This window comes from Eupeodes corollae, unplaced genomic scaffold (assembly GCF_945859685.1).
Source record: "Eupeodes corollae unplaced genomic scaffold, idEupCoro1.1 scaffold_678, whole genome shotgun sequence".
Taxonomy (NCBI): domain Eukaryota; kingdom Metazoa; phylum Arthropoda; class Insecta; order Diptera; family Syrphidae; genus Eupeodes; species Eupeodes corollae.
Genome location: NW_026605749.1, coordinates 27,295 through 43,030, shown reverse-complemented (window position 1 = coordinate 43,030; position 15,736 = coordinate 27,295). Strand labels below are relative to the sequence as shown.

Below are 15,736 nucleotides of genomic sequence, written 5' to 3'. Positions count from 1 at the left end.
CGAGGTGGAATCTGTTTTGAACAGTGCTGGACTGCAGTTGAAAAAATGGTACTCAAACGATTCTAGGCTAATGGACAAAATTCCTGTAACTGAGCATGAAACGCCGTTAAGAATAAATGACAATGATGTAATCAAGGCTCTTGGTATCGTATGGCAGCCTTCAACCGATGAACTGCAATTTGTCAATCCTTTGGAGAACGTTAAAAGCTGCAACCGCATCACGAAAAGAACTATTTTGGCAGATGTTGCCCGCTTATTTGACCCCTTAGGGTTGGTAAATCCAGTCATCGTTATCGGCAAGATGTTCCTGCAGCGCCTTTGGATCGCAAAGGTTGAATGGGATGAAGAAATCGCTGATGATCTGAAAGAAGAATGGGTTAAGTATCGATCCCAGCTTGGCGAACTTTCAAAGATACGAGTTCCGAGGTACGTGTTTTCACAAGATCTTGTCCGTTGTGAGCTGCATGGATTTTCGGACGCATCTCTCAAGGCCTTTGGATGTTGCATTTACGTTCGTGTCGAAGATTGTCTTGGAAGAACATCAGTTCATTTGTTGAGTGCAAAATCCAAAGTGGCACCTGTTTCGACTCAAAGTTTGCCAAGACTTGAACTGTGTGCTGCTCTACTTTTGTCCAAACTTCTTCAGCGTGTTCTTGAATCCTTTGACACAAGGTTTGACCAAATCTTCCTGTGGACGGATTCGGAAATCGTTTTGGACTGGCTTGCAGATCATCCCTCTTCTTGGAATACATTCGTTGCCAATCGGGTGGCCTTGATTCAGAAGCTGACAGTAAAGGGAACTTGGAGACATGTCAACACGAAATTTAATCCAGCCGACATAGTTTCTCGTGGCTCGCTCGTCGCAGATTTGATGGATTCGTTCTGGTTTACCGGTCCTCATTTCTTATACCACCATCCAAGTCACTAGCCTGCAACAACGAAACGCACTACAAAGAATAGTTTGGAAAGGCGAAAACCAAGTACAGTTTTGTTGGGAGCACTAAATAATCCAGTTTTTGATGGAAGATTCGAAGACATCATCGAAAACCACAAATATGTCAACAACTACAAAAAATTAGTAAGAATCTTTGCTTACTGCCATCGGTTTATCGAGAACATCAAACGAGACCTTAAAAGGCAGGAACCTGTGTTGGATGAAATAAGATCTGAGGAATATGACTTTGCTTTGTTGAGAATAATATTCGTCGTTCAGCAGAGTACGTTCAAAGATGACATCGTAAAATTGCAATCAGGTAACATGTGCGTCGGTCCAAAGAGTCGTATCAGGAAGTTGAATCCATACATGCAATTCGACTCCTTATTTCCACTTGTTCGTGTGGGTGGACGACTGGAACAATCAGAGCTGCCGTACGATGCTAAACATCCAATTTTGTTGCCGAAATCTCATCCATTTGTTGAATGCTTCATGAACTTCCTTCATTTCAAACATCGCCACGCAGGAGCCCAAGCATTGGTATCGATTGCTCGACAGCAATTTTGGATCATCGATGCTCGAAGCCTGGCAACGAAAGTGGTACACAATTGCCTGAGATGTTTCCGAATGCGGCCAAAGTTACGAGAGCAAATTATGGGTGATCTTCCCTCGTCACGAGTATGCAGTACCAGGCCATTTCTTGTTTCTGGCGTCGACTTTTGTGGCCCTTTTCCAACGACGGTAAAAACTAGAGGTTGTCGGACCACAAAATCGTACATGGCTGTATTTGTATGTTTTTCTACAAAGGCAGTCCATTTGGAGATTGTTTCTGACTTGACCACAAGTGGATTTATGGCAGCTCTGCGAAGATTCATCGCACGTCGTGGTATTTGTCGTTATCTCTACTGCGACAATGCGACAAATTTTGTGGGAGCCCGGAACGAGCTAGCAGATTTGAAGAAACAGTTCTACAACCAAGTTACTCAATCGTCGATTCTAAGTGCTTGTGCAGAAGACAACATCGAGTTCCACCATATTCCGCCCCGTTCACCCCATTTCGGTGGGTTATGGGAATCGGCTGTCAAGTCAGCGAAGAGCCTTCTAATCAGATCCTGCAACCCATTTTCGCTTACTTTCGAAGAACTGACCACTGTCGCAGCAGAGATTGAAGCCATTTTAAACTCTCGGCCATTGACACCACTTACTTCAGATCCAAGTGACGAGCAAGTTCTGACTCCGGGACACTTTATTATTGGTAGTCCATTGACATCGTTTGAGGAACCCAACATCACCAACATATCTCGTCTTAACAGATGGCAACAATTAACTTCCATTCGGCAGCATTTTTGGAAGCGATGGTCCCGCGAGTATGTCTCACAGCTCCAGTACCGTCACAAGTGGAATTCGACATCAGCTGATATTCAACCTGGCACAATGGTTCTTGTTTCCGACGACAACTTGCCTCCGTTAAAATGGTTACTAGGACGCATTGTTGATACCATCCGAGGCAAGGATGGCCATGTTCGAGTAATCTCAATCAAAACTAAATCTGGTATTATAACAAGAGCTGTCCACAAGGTGGCACCACTTCCATTCGAATGCAGTACTTAAAGAATCCGTGATCCTTTCAGAGGGGGCGGGATGTTCAATCTCATTTTACTCATTTACTCTTATTTTATATACAATTTAAAATACTCTTTATCCAATTGCTTTTAATACTATTGTCTAGTACTTTTTTATATATACAAAAAAAACTACAGTCCACTAATTTTGTTTGACTCTGTTGAGATCGAACCACGAAGAAAGAAAGACACGAATCTTAACTATCGTTCGGAGTTAAATAAAGGAAAAGTTAAATTAAATTTCGAGTTAGTGTTTTATTTAATTTCTTTTTTATTTGAGACTCAACAATTGGCTTTCATTGATGAAAACAGTATTTGCTTGGAAAATATTGAGAAGCAAAAATGCAAAAAGGATTACGTCAAAAAAGTTCAACAGCTGAAAACTGTCAAAAAATAAAACAATCCAGTTTATACAAAACCTTGTGTTTAAATAATCCGGGGTCAGAAAGAAATTATAATTTTGCGAACACGATTCCATTTCACTTAACAACGTTCATCTTTAACTTCAAGTTTCATATCAAAGTGATATCCTAAACAAAAAACCTACCTACAAACTGTCAAGCAATCAAGAAACAATGTCATAAACAATCCAATCGAGGTTTTTTATTTCAAAGAACCAACCAACAAACAAACTCTTTGCCCAACTCCAGAAGAAAGTAATATAAACTTAAAATGCTTCGCTTCAACATAAAATGTGTTGAGGATTTCCATTATTGCTGAATTTATTTTCCTTTGGTAAGATAACTGAAATAATATTAAACTTTTAACTTTTTTGTTTTGTTTTCAATTTTATCTCTTAACCAAAGCTGTTTAAAAATGTTAAAACAACCTTTTTTGATGCTTTTCCTTTTAATCCTGATAGAAAAAAGTTTCGCACCTTAGCAAGCAAAAAGGAACGAGTGAATAAATGAAAATAATTTTGCACAGAATCTCAAATTATATCCTTCATACCCAAACCTAAGCATCCTCTTTACGACTACTTTGATTTCCCCACAAGGGCCACACATTTCAGCAGATTCAATCTCATCTCAGACTAGGATTTTTTTAACTTATTTCTTTCAAAGAAAATATGAATTTAGATTAAACAAAAAAAAAATAGCTTTTCTTTCAAAAGTATCATTTAATTTCCTTTGAGACCGTTATGTTCATGTTTTTTTAATTTAACTTTCTTCGCCGCTACCACCAAGTATGATTTTATCCAATTTAAAATGATTGTTTCATAAATAGTTATTCTAGTGTTGAATTTCATAAAGGAACAAAAAAGGGATGTTTAATTCAATAATAACTTGGAAGAGTCGTTCAGGGCATGATGTGATAGTTTTTGACGTTTGGGAAGAAAGGAAAATGTGAGTCTTTTAGAATTAAGGTAGGATGAAATATTTTTCTACGCAGTAAATTTGTTTTGAATCAGCGCGCACAATACATTATTTTCAAAAATTTTGAGTTTTGCTCGTTGGTACGTGGTTGTTAATTTTTCGAAATATTGTTTGCCAATTTTCTTTGAATATGTAATAAGGACCTTCTGGACGTTGGGTAAAACCTTTATAAAAGCTTAAACACCCAAGAACTTTTGGAACTTTGGAATATTGGTCTTAAGGTTCTGGGCATCAAAATGGGAGGGAAACACAGAGTTGGCCAAAGCATTCCACATTCTCGATGTGCGATTTAAGAAAGAATCTCTATACTTGACAGTTTGCCCCAAATTGAGCTCCAGCGTAAACTGATGAGCATTCCTAGACGTGCGAGTATTACCGCTGAATAGTTAAAGGGGTGGAATGCAACTGGCTAATTCGACAAAACATAGTTTGTAAAAATATCTATAAAACAACGAAAGGCATGAAACATTGCGGCGGTTGTTGCGTTATAAATGAACGCAACAAGTTCGTTCTACATTTAATTTTAATAAAAAAAAAAAGATGCATTTTGCATCCACTGGCTCACTTGTATTTTGTTTACAATATTCGATTTGACAATTGTCATATTCGTTCTACACGAGGATGAGAGAGAGCGGGACGGCCATAGTCCTTTTGACCATGGTTCTCTCTGTCATTTTCGTGAGGAAAAAAAAATACCAAGTCTCGTTTCAGGTTTCAAAAGAAGGATGGTTTCCATGGAAGTGTAACCAAACCAGATGGACGGTCTGGTCGATACGTAAAGTTGCATGAGAATTTACTCCAACTGGAGAATGGCCCACGGCCCAACATAAACTCTAAAAATTGTAAATTTTGTAATCTTTTTGGTCAAATTCTTTTGTTTCACGTTAATTGTAGTCATTTTGAAAAGAATGTAATACGGGAGACAAGTTTTATGGACTTATGGGCGGTTAAGTTTCGGGCAACTTAACTCGGTGGTAGAGTAACAGATCCTGAAGTATAGCTATTTTTCCCTTCCTTTTGAGCGGTCTTAAAGTCAAAGTTAAAGTTTAGTTGATTACTTTAAAGGTTTTTCTCAATTTTAAATTTCTCGGTCTTTGTTCGATATCGAAATAGAAAGTGGAGGTGGCTGAATGCAGCTCCTGGAATCGACGTTACCTGGAAGTGAATCCAGCGGACGGCGAATTCCAGGATGACTTGCATTTAGCTGTGAGAGAAGAGCGAGTAAGCGGGATCGCGAGAATTTCATCACAAGTTGGGATCAACAAGCCGATCTCCGATTGGCTGTTGATGAAGTGATTGAAATCCGCCACTCCATATTGGCTGAAAGCTAAAATGGCGGGAGATGGAAAGGAAGAGATAGGACAGATCTTGGAATCTGGCCGTCAATTCTTTTCGAGCATTGAAAGTGTGAAGATAACTTTCGTACCTAGACAGAGAAAAAAAAATTGAGAATAATTCAGAGAAGTTAATAGTACCGTTTTGTTAAAAAAGAAAAAAGTGAAAAAGAAGGAAAGGAGAGGAAAAATACCTATTTGGGGCTCTGCAGAAAGAAAGATAAGTAAAAATTTGTTTATTTTTGTTTAACTTGTTTTAATTCTTTTATCCCAATTTTATTTGTGGGAATTAAGACCTTAACGGTCCATAGTCCATAAAACCTGTCGTTAATTTTGAAAAGATCCTGAGTTTTTATCCTGCTTTTGCAAGGTTTCTCAGGCACATCATATAAATAAAGTTGTCCTAAAAGATATCCATTTTGTTTTTTTCCTGGTTGTACTGTTTCGTTGGTGCTTTTCTCTTCTTGTTTTTTTTTCAAAAAAAAAGGTTTGCAATTTCCTCTTCTTTTATTTCAGGAACAAAAAAAATTGCTGGCGCCCTTTTTTTTTCTTACGAAACGTAAGACCGCCCCTGTGGCAATTACTAATTCAAATAATAATTTTGATATCAACGTGATATCACAACTTCAGGCAATTTAATCAATCGATTAATCATTAGTTGCTGAACCCACCCCTCACTGAGCTCGTCGTGGTGGCAGCACTTAATTTGCTGCTTGTTGCAATTTTACCTCGTAGCTTATTCGCCGCTGTTGTTTGACAGTTCGGCTTTCGGCATAATTTACTTCGTACAATTTAATATTTGGAGCGGGTGTTTTGTTTGAGTTTAATTTCTTTTTTTTTTTGTAAATATAAAGCAAAATAAATTGCAATAGTTCTAGCGATGAAAAAGTTTCGATTATAGTTCTGTCGCCTATCATTTTTAAAGCCCTATTTTGAATTCTATCCAAGAAATTTAAACTTGTTTGCCATGATATGCAAATTTCTTGCTTTCTGGCAGCATTTTTGGCGATATGGAATATGTGATCATTCTATAAGAGGTGATCTGTAATACACATACCGAGTACTGATAGTTAATTGGTTGCCTGGATGCAAGTGCCACTCATAGACAGCGGCATCGGGGGTGCGTTATGCTTTAACGACTGGAAACAGCATTAAGTTTTCGAAGCATTAAATTCAACTCGGTTTTTGATTCCCCATTGTACAATGCTGTCAAGATCAGAATTTAATGAGCTTATCATACTCTGCCGTTGAAGTGTTGAAGTTCCACATCCGAAGGACAAGGATGTGAATCTAGAAACGAATATGAAAAGCTGAGGGTACTATCGTCGGCGAAACTGTTTAATGGATTAGAAGTGACAGACAAGTGATCATTTATGAATAAAAGGAAAAGAGTCGGAGACAAAACGGCGCCTGCATTTATTTTATGAATTTCAGACTTGGAACCATCCAATAAAACTTGTATTAAACGGTTGGAAAGGTAATTTCTAATCCAATGAAGAAGAGATTCATCAATACCAAAAGAACGCAAAAGAGAGCTTGGTGCCAAACTCTATCCAATGCTTTTGAAATACCAGGTGCAAAAATCTTACTTTCTCCAAAACTATGTAAAGATTTATTCCACTGTTCGGTGAGATGAACCATGAGATCACCAGTGGACCTATTGCAACGAAAGCATACTGTCGGTCATTAAGAAGCTTCCGTTCTTCAAGATATTTCTTAAGCTGAAAATTAATCAGAGTTTCTATGACCCTAGAAAGAAGGGACGTAAGTGCAATTGACGATAGTTTGAGGGGAAGGAGAATTCGCGTTTTTTTAGGGACAGGCTGGACAAATGCAGTTTCCATCCACTCGGGAAGAAACCTGTAGAATAGGACAGGTGGAAAAGCTTACGCAGTGGTTTTGCAAGCGTTGAAGAACACCTCTTCAGAACGATAGACGGAATTCTATCCGGGCCAGCGGATTTGTGCATGTAAAGAACTTTCAGTACTCTTGCGACTGCACGGGCATAGAGGAAATAATATTATCTAGAGCATAGACAAACCATATAAAGACCGGAAACAAATCTGTCATTCTGGTTTGCCTACAAGCTGAAACGTTTACTTACACGCACCCTCAGGTCTAACATCAATTCACCACTGCTAACATCAATTCACCACCCTCTAAAGTCAATTCACCACGAAAATAAGGAACAGTGCTGAGAAATTCCTTAGGGGTGGCACCTAGTGGCTACGGCGACATTTGTTATTGCATTTTTAGGGAAGAGTACGATAACTCAAGCGACAAAGTTTGATGACGGATTTGTATAGAACAGTTAAAAACAAGCATTTTTTACTATAGGAGGGGTCTATTTTATTTTTAACAAAATATGTACTCTAAATGGAAAAAAATAATTGTAATACTTTCAACTAAGTTTTATAAATTTCATTAAATCAAGTAAAAACTATGCAAATTAAAATAGTCTGTTGAGATATTATATTTTTAAAAAATATTTATTTATCAGATCATCTCAGATTCCAACTAACTAACATTGAAAAACATTTTTGCTGTAAACTGTCATCAAATATGGTTAAACAAAGAACTTATAGTTTCTTAGACATTAATCACTTATAGGGAAAACAACATGTCCCTATCTGATTGTATTGAAATGCGACATAATATTTAATAGAGTATCGTGCTTATTGCTTATTATTATATTTTGGTTCACATTTTCTAATTACTAATGACGTGTGTTGATTGCATAGTTTTTGAAAAAAAATTGCTATACAAAAAGGTTTAAAGTGTGATTTTTAAAACTTTAAGATTATTTACTATTGTTTTTAGAATGCTATTTTGATAACTACAAAACAGTGACTTAGTTCTAACAATTTCACTATAATATATAATTTTTCAATTAAAAAAATTGATAAAAGTGTGACAACACCTCAACATCACACATAAAATTACTATTTATTTCGGCGAGGTGAGTTTGAAAACGTCAACAAAAATTCTGATTTTTCAAATATTTCGATTAGCAGGATTCGTTTTTGTGTTTCTTTATTTAAAAAATTATACAATTAAGCTAAAATTGTTTTTTTGAAAACATAATTTACAGAATATACTAACAGTTTAATTCCCTTTCTTGATTGATTATTGCCCAAAGCAGTATTAATATTTTATTCTAATTTAAATCGGCTAAAAGAGTGTTCACGCCTTTTGTGTAGTGATTTATTTTCCAGATATTTATAGTTATATAATATAATTTATTAATATGGACAAGAAAAGCTCTGCCCGATGTGTAATGGGCTGTTCTTCATTCAGCCACACGTTCCGCGCTCCAATTGAAAAGTAAGTAGACACAATATAGTATCCTGATTTAAAATAATTTCTGCACCACATTGGAACTCACTTGGACGTGTTCTCATAAGTTTGTTTGATTTTTACAAAAAAGTGTGAATGCATTGTTCTTAATCACACTTCAACGATTCCAGGAAGGTATAAACCATTCCTGTAGGTACATTATTGTACCAAGGACACGACCGAATGAGTTCCAATGTTTGAATTTTTAAACATTTTTGATAGAAAAATACGAAATTTTTTTTTATTTGATAATTTATTTTATTTATTTTTATAAATAGCAGGGAAATATGGCGACAATGCCTGCGTGTCTCTGAGTTGTTGAGAGAGCATAGGGATTGCGATCATCACTTTTCAAATGTGATGTTTTCAAATTGGAAAAAAAAATCGGCTGATTCGAACTGCACTTCCGGACATAATGAACTTTCAAGAAGCTATCGAAATGGAACTTGAAACTCAAACACCAGGTATGTAAAAATTTAAAGCAGAGTTATAATTTAAAAAACGGTTGGATTGGAAGAAGTAGGTGCAGGTATTATATCCCAAGAAAATGAAATAGGGATTGAAGAAAATGTGGTATTGCAGGAAGAAGATGAAGTAGAAGAAGAAGAAGAAGAAGTAAGAAAAGAAGAATTATAAGAAGAAAAAGTAGAAGAAGAAAAAGTAGTACAAGAAGAAGAAGAATATATGCAAACCGAAGAATGCATATTTATTTCGCGGGTAAGTGATGCATGCACCCAAACACCACATTTTTTGAGAAATAGAACTCCCAAAAAAGAGTCTTTAAGATTAAAATTAGAAATTGCTCAGAGCAATATTATAGCTGTAGAACAGAGAAATAGGGAGCTTGAGGAAAAAATTAGGGAAAAAGAAAAATATATCACGTTACTAGAGGAACAGAACAGAAATTTAAAATTAGGTCATCAGGATTTAAACAAAAGTTTGAAGATGAATTAAAGGAAAGATTGTCAGATGGTTTATACACCATAGTTTGTAATTGTAGGAAAAATTCAAAAACTTCGCCAAAAGTCTTTAGATATTCAAATGAAAGGAAACAATTGGCCCTCTCAATTAAATTTACTTCATTTAACATATAGGTTGATGAGAGAAACGTTAGGATTGCCATCAGAAAAAACCCTTCATTCTTTTATTTCTCATTGGCCTAATCAACCAGGCAATATTGATTTAAATACAAAGAGCCTAGAACTTAAAATGAGTCAGGTGACTAATGACTTGTTTAGATATTGTTCTATTTCCATGGACGCAATGTCTTTGAAGACGCATTTGGATTATTGTAGGAAACGCGATAAGATAATAGGATTTGAGGATTATGGATCTGAACAACACAGAACCAATTGGCCTGCTAATAACGTCTTAGTAATCATGGCCCAGGGTATTGCAAAAAGGTGGACGCACCCGATTGCATATTATTTTGTAAGATCCTCTTGTGCGTCAGTAATGCTAAAAATGCTGTTGTTAAAATCCATAAACGCTCTACAGAACATTGGCTTTGTACCAATTCATCTGGTTTCTGACCAAGGGGCAAATTTTCGTGGACTTCACCGGGAGCTTGGTGTTACTGCAAAAAAGCCGTATTTTGAAGTCGAACAAGAAGGGAAAAAGAATCAAAAAATTTTTTGCTTCTACGATGTCCCACATTTGGTTAACAGTGAAATAAATTGCCTTTTAAAAATGATGTATCGTTCTTTTCTTCAGGCACATCGTCAACAGCCTCTTGGAATGATATTGTTACATTCTATAACATCGATTCCAAGATCATTCCGCGATGTGCACCCAAGCTTACTGTGAACATGTAAATCCGAGCACCTTTCAGCGAATGAAAGTTCGATTTGCTACCCAGATTTTTAGCCATACTTAAGGTTCAGCACTTAGTGCTTTATATAGTTCAGGAACAGGCTCTGATAGTATGAAAGGGACTGCAGAATTGGTTTTTTTCTTCAATGACTTATTTGATATTTTCACTCGTTCTTACGGAAACAAGTATCAATCAAAATTTTGTTGTGAAGAAGACCAATTTAGATTTTTGCAGGACGCAAAGAAATTATTGAAATCAATAAAAGTTATAGGTTGTGATGGCAAAAACCTTACAAGCAAATTTTCGTTTGTTAAGGGATGGCTGCTCAACATAGCATTCCTCATTTCTATGTGGGAGCTGCTAAAAACTCGCAATTTTAAATATGTACTTACTAGACATTTAAATCAGGACTGCTTAGAGCATTTTTTGGCAATGTTAGGTGCTCAGGGGGGAAACAATAGGAGAATTACAGCTTTTAGTTTTATTAGTATGTTTCAACAGTAATGGGGATTAAAATATTTAAAAGTAGTTAGATATGGAAATTGCGAGGAGTTAGATTTTGTTCAGTTAGACGGTTTATTCAACCAAAATTCTAATAGACAGGCCTGCATCTCTTACTCAAAAGATGTTGATACATCTTTTGCAGTCAATTCGACTGAGGACATAGGTGCGGAAGATTTTTTAAAGGAAAATAGTTTTGAGTATGTTTGTGGTCTGCTGTATCGCAAAGTTATGAAAAGCACACTTGCGAAATCCCTTTGCCAATTTTTAATAATTCGGATTCCGCAGTGAACTTAATTTTTACCAGCTTCAAGCAGTTCGATAACTGCAACCTTCTGGCTTCACCATCAAACTTCGTTCAATACGTTCGCGATCTAGAAGATCAATTTTGCAATATATTTGGTACAATTCCACACGAGAACGAAGTTCTACAAAAACTGCTTGATGGTTTAAATCCAAAATATAGTTTTGTTTGCTGTAGCAACTTACCGCAAAACTTTTATTTCAAATTTTATGTCAGAGTTAGAATTCTTTTTGAGCTCAAATTTTGGAATGGGGATTTTAGCAAGCCAAATTTTATTAATAAGGTGTTGTGTGTTACACACCTCTAGACACACAATAGTACAATTTTCCGCATAGGTAGTTTAATTTTAACAGGTGTTAGAGTTAGTTTTTGTAAGATCAGAATAGGTATAGAAGTAATTCTATAGAAAGAGATTGTTTTTTATTCCATAGGAAGGGATTGTTTTTAATTCCATTGAAACAAATTTTAATTATTGTTTTTATTCCAGGATGGGTGCCTATGAACAAAACTCAAAGGCACTAATTGATGTTTTTCTTTTTCAGCTACAAATCAAAATGAAGCTTAGTCGATTTGACTTCTGCCGTTCAGTTGATTCGATGATATGCTTAGAATCTTTCCATGATTAGTAAAGATTCGTCGTGGCGTACCTAGTTTTTAAGTGGAGTTTTAATTTTTTCAAAATTGGATGTAATTGGGTATAATTTTTGTTTTTAAAATTCTAGCTAGGTTCCCAAATCGAGAGAAATTAAATCTAAGTATAAATTTAAAATAAAATGAAATTGTTTTCAGGGTTCTATCATTATATGAAATTGTATATTAAAAAACATTTTGATTGACTGTTAAAAATTGTATAATTTATTTTGTTTCCTTCTTTTAATTGTTTTAATTTTGTTTAGTTCTTTTAATAAAATAAACAAACAAATTATGAGTATTGTAATCATTTCTACAGTTTTGCAATTTCGAAGTTTAAAAGCAAAAGTATGATGTAAAAAAGTTGTATGCTATGCTATACAATAAAATAACAACAACATAATAGAAAAACTTCCAATAATCAAATTATTAAAACAACAACAACAATAAACAGCAATAAGACAGAAATCTTATTAAACAACCAAAATAACAATGAGCTTCATACCTGCATTAGAGCCACGATAGAACATCAACGTCACACAGAGGCTCCAATAGAAAAAGTAAATGCAGTCAGTCGACTATACCAGAGAGAAAAAACTAAATGAGAGAGCCAAATTTCCTCGTCTCCGTCCCTTTGGAACCTCTTACTCTCATTTTTTATAGCGTGTTGAATTCGTATCGGTGTATACATGTTTTCAACTCGAAGAGCAGAGAGAATCGAGACATTTGATATTTCTTTCTCTCTCTGGTTTTCACAAATTAATTCTAGCAAACAATTTTCGTTTGTCAATGAATTACGGTAAACGTTAAAACGGAAGATTGTGGTGAATTTGTTTTTCTTTTCTCTTTCTTTGAGTTGCAGATAGATGGCATTAACAACCAAAACCAGAAAAGATGTGTTCAGAAAGAGTGTATAACAAGGTTAAGGTTTTTTAGACTAGACTTTATTTGTTATGAACAAGTACATGTTTTTTATAAATGTATGTTATGTTTATTTCAATAGTAATACCTTAACATAACTTAACTGCTGTTTTATCTACAATATACTGCATTGAATTATTTAACATCGAATTAATTATAATAGGTGGAAATAATAAAGGTCTACAGTTTACCGGGAATATTAATATAAAATATCCATATCTTCTGTAATTGCGGTATCAATCGATATTTTGTGGAACTTAGTGTTAACGTAACATTTATTTGTCATGAATTAGTCTTTCAGCTGTTTTATACACCAACAAAATTAATTATGAAATTTGGCTGCGATAATAATTACTAGAACACAGCACTTTCTATGTTTATAGTTATTCAGGTTTAGCCCTTAACTTAGATTTGCATTTATTTATGAATAGCCTAAAAAGTTTAGCAAACATCTATGAATAACCCACAATGTACTTTCAGAAAAACTCTAGTTAGAACTTTCTCTCACAGATTTGTCCTTGTCGCTATAACTGAAAGATAAGATATAAATAAATAGTAGAACTGGAAAACTTATAAAAATGATGCATAAGACTTAAATTTTTGTTGAAGAACAACAATCAAATCACTTATTTTCAGCATTTTGGAAATGTCGGTAACATAAAGAAAATAAACAACGAGTACACACAAATACAATAGGAATGTAAAAAAAAGATGAGTATATAAAAAATGTTTCAATGTTTCTGCGTTGTTTTATTTTAATCATCCATGTTTACATTCTTTAACTCTCGTTGTCAATGTTCCAGCAACTCTCGCAGCCAAAATTAAGTCGATGAACTCTGAAAATTGAACTAAATCTGAGTTTTTTTGCATTTTTCAACAGTCTGAGCGAAGCGCATAAACGCAGCTAATAATAAAACAAATAATAGTTGTAGTGCTTTCAGAGTTTTATGTTTCTAGGTCCTAATTCTCATTGCACCGTTGCACCACCTAATTTATTTTACTTACTTAATAATTAAAACTGGCTTCAAATAACTACCTAATATTTCTCTAAATGCGTAATTTACAATTGTTGCTAAATCTTCATTGTTCTGGCACCTAACAAGAGTAATTAATTTCACTTCATATTCGAATGATATTACTCCCAAAGTAACACAATGAGAATACCAAAAAATTGTTCATCCACAATTTTGAATTTTCTTTGAACACCTCTGAACAGCATGGCCTCTGCCATTTTTCGATGGTGGACGCCATTTTTTTTGTATGTGGGGAGTATGCACATCTTCTTGCATAAGTATTCGATCCCCACATTTTTTTTATATGGAGTTAATACATATGCAAGTTTATGTGCAAATCGCAGCTTGTAGGCAAAAAGAGAGCAACCGTCGAAGTTGGTTCTCTCGTTTAGTTTTTTTCTCTCTGACAGGAATGGTGTTGGCATTTTTCGTTGACATTAAAGCTGCTCTTGACCTAATCAATAGGAATGCTCTTATTTATAAGTTGACACGAATTGGTATATTAACAAAGTTCCTGAAAGTAATTAGAGAGATAAAGGCTGCTGTTTGGGATGGAGTGAGCTTTTCAAAATGGGTTAGCCCCAGCGAAGGAGCTAAACAAGGATGCCCACTTAGAGCTCTTTTGTTTTAGTTATTTTTATAAATGATGTTGCGGATGAACTCCCTGAGGAAATAAGAATAGCTAGCTGCACTGTGAATGTGTTATTTTAAACCGATGACCTCGTAATACTTTCAGAATCACCCGAATCAATGCATATTGAAACTTTCTTTCGACACAACAAAATCCAAAATAATGGTATTTGCGCGTACACAAACCGCTTATAATGGAAGAATCTGGCAATACATTGTTATGCAACTGAAGGTAGCAAAAGATATCAAGAGAAAGCCCAAAGCTCACAAAGTTTGATAAATTTAACATGGACAAATATCGTCTCCAACAAACAAATTAATTTATTTACAAAATACAAAATATTTAATTCAGTAGTGAAATCTACTCCCTTGTATGTTGCTGTTTGGGGATCAGAAGAATATGGAGAAATCGAAAAATGTTACAGAAATTATATAAAGAAACTTTTCAACCTACCTATGAACACCCTATTTTTAGAAACAGGACTTCCCAAACTTCTAACAAGCACCCTGAAGTTTCAAGCTGACTGCATCATCAAAGTCTGCAGAAAACATCAGAGCACAAGACTTTCGAAAAAAACTTCTTTTGTATGATGGTAAGATGGCAATTATGTTGGTAATGAGTGTGGAGTGAGATTGGACGATGATTTCAGCAATGTTAACCATTTGAAAGAACAAATGTACAGCATCATAGAGAAAAATGAGGACATAATGAGGCATTCACTGATAGAATAAGCTCAAAGGTTTTACACATCATGGATAGTAAGAGTAGATGTGTTTTTTTTGTTCTCCGGCAATTGTTTTAAAAATAATCGATCGATATGAAGCTTAAAAAGTCTAAAACAAGTTTATGTATAAGTGTTAACATCATTAAATCCATACATAATAAACTCAAAGTGTGACGTTCATTTTCAAGAACATAAAAGATCAAAAATCAAAAAAAACTTTCAATATAAATTTATTGTTTTGTGCAATATCGAACTGTGCCAATCCCAAATAATGTCTCCCCTTCCTAAACGTAACGGATCTCAAATGACTCCCACCTTCTCTCATGCTGAATCTTCTCGATCTCAAAATCGTAAATGTGCACACAAATTTTTATTGGAGGACGATGCCGACAATTTAATGTGGGTCAAATTAGATGAACGATTAAAAAGACAATGTGAGCCAATAGTTAGTATGTTGGTTGGGAAAATCACAGAAACTGAGCTTAGTATTAAAAAACAAATACAACTCGATATAAATGATATTAAGCAAAGTGTCAGTGGCATAACTAAACGGGTCACTCCATTGGAGACATTCCAGGACAACAATTCATCTAACAT

General features: G+C 35.0%; 2 protein-coding genes across 2 annotated transcripts; both read left to right on the top strand.

Moving 5' to 3' along the window:
* The first annotated feature begins 70 nt into the window (after positions 1 to 70).
* Positions 71 to 928, top strand: LOC129953597 (uncharacterized). The gene has a single exon (XM_056066838.1). It carries the CDS (start codon positions 71 to 73, stop codon positions 926 to 928), a length of 858 nt encoding a protein of 285 aa, XP_055922813.1.
* A 330-nt stretch (positions 929 to 1,258) lies between these two features.
* On the top strand, positions 1,259 to 2,545 carry LOC129953596 (uncharacterized). The gene has a single exon (XM_056066837.1). It carries the CDS (start codon positions 1,259 to 1,261, stop codon positions 2,543 to 2,545), a length of 1,287 nt encoding a protein of 428 aa, XP_055922812.1.
* The last annotated feature ends 13,191 nt before the right edge of the window (positions 2,546 to 15,736 follow it).